At 43.4% G+C, this 1,137-nt stretch overlaps 1 protein-coding gene across 1 annotated transcript in view; it reads right to left on the bottom strand. All coding sequences in view use genetic code 11, as the record gives it.

Moving 5' to 3' along the window:
* EGR_11122 (antigen protein) overlaps positions 1–826 on the bottom strand; it is a gene marked incomplete at both ends in the record, with an annotated part of 1,921 nt that extends 1,095 nt beyond the window's left edge. Inside the window, one exon of the mRNA XM_024500369.1 lies at positions 751–826. Coding sequence (XP_024345217.1) covers positions 751–826 — 76 coding nt within the window. The remainder of the gene's footprint in view (positions 1–750) is intronic.
* Between the last annotated feature and the right edge of the window lie 311 nt (positions 827–1,137).

The raw sequence follows: 1,137 nt of genomic DNA, 5'->3' as shown, positions 1-1,137 counted from the left end.
GGAGTGGACATTTTCATTGCAGTAATAAATTGCATATACTACTCACCATATATTTATAGGAATGTGCTTCAATCACACCAGCCCATGAGGCATGTGCGCCTCACCTAAATGAAAGCTTCTGCATCCATTCATTGAAAGATACGACACGTTGTTTCATGTTGGTCTGTACGCATCCAACCACCCACGTGTTAGTATCAAGGTGCACAAGGTAGATTCAAGACGTGAACCCTGAAGTTCAATTGCCTGTCACAGTCACGTAAGCTACGGTGAGGAAGCAGCTTTTGAATTTAGTATCATTTCGGAAAATTACCCTCTCATTTTGGAATCTCTTCCTTTCCGATTAAAGAGCATGTATGCGTTTATGGCTCCATGTATCGATGTGGTGGTGAAATGGGCTTTCTATTGGCGAAAGCACGAAAGCACTGTATGGTTTTGGAGAAAAAAGAACCGGGACTAGTGATGAGGGCACTGCTTATTTCGTACCTCCTTTTCCTAAATGCTCTGATGTAGTAGTTGCAAGGGCTAGGGCAAATTTGACGGGGAGATTAATAGGCAGTGTAAATGTCGTTCAATGAAAGGGGGATACTGGCCGTTGATGGGTCCACAATGTTGGCTCACATAAATGAGTGATCGCTTTGGGAGTTGGGCTTACATTAATGAGGGTGCAAGTTTAATTTTACCCTTATTGTGGATTTACCATGTTATTATGCTATGGTCAGCATTGCAACGAGATGATGCAGTGCAAACTACCTTCCATTGACGTATACTCAGAAATGTTGTAGGCGAGACTGGGGTGGCTTTCGGCCTCCCCAATGCCTTGGTGCATGCCAGCATGCTATTTGTTGTGAGCCAATTTTGGACGAAACATCACCTTCATTTAAGCTAGATACCTGAATTATTTGGAACGCATTAATTGACACTATGCAATCTACTTGCAATCCCGTCAAATAAGTGTTGTCTTCAGCCAGAAAATCTTGTTGCATTTCACGGTGGCAGAGGAGGCAGAAGCTCCGTTCAGGTTGACACGTCGAAATTGCAGTGGTTTGAGTTTCGGTGAAAGGACGAGCTGTGTCAATAGGCCAATGTCCGGTATGTCAGGGTGAATATGCAATTTTCTTCTTTGTACATTACCAGTGG

Source organism: Echinococcus granulosus (genome assembly GCF_000524195.1).
Source record: "Echinococcus granulosus chromosome Unknown EG_S00395, whole genome shotgun sequence".
In the NCBI taxonomy this organism is placed as follows: Eukaryota; Metazoa; Platyhelminthes; class Cestoda; order Cyclophyllidea; family Taeniidae; genus Echinococcus; species Echinococcus granulosus.
Note: the sequence above shows the minus strand (reverse complement) of the source record. Positions and strands in the feature narration are given on the sequence as shown.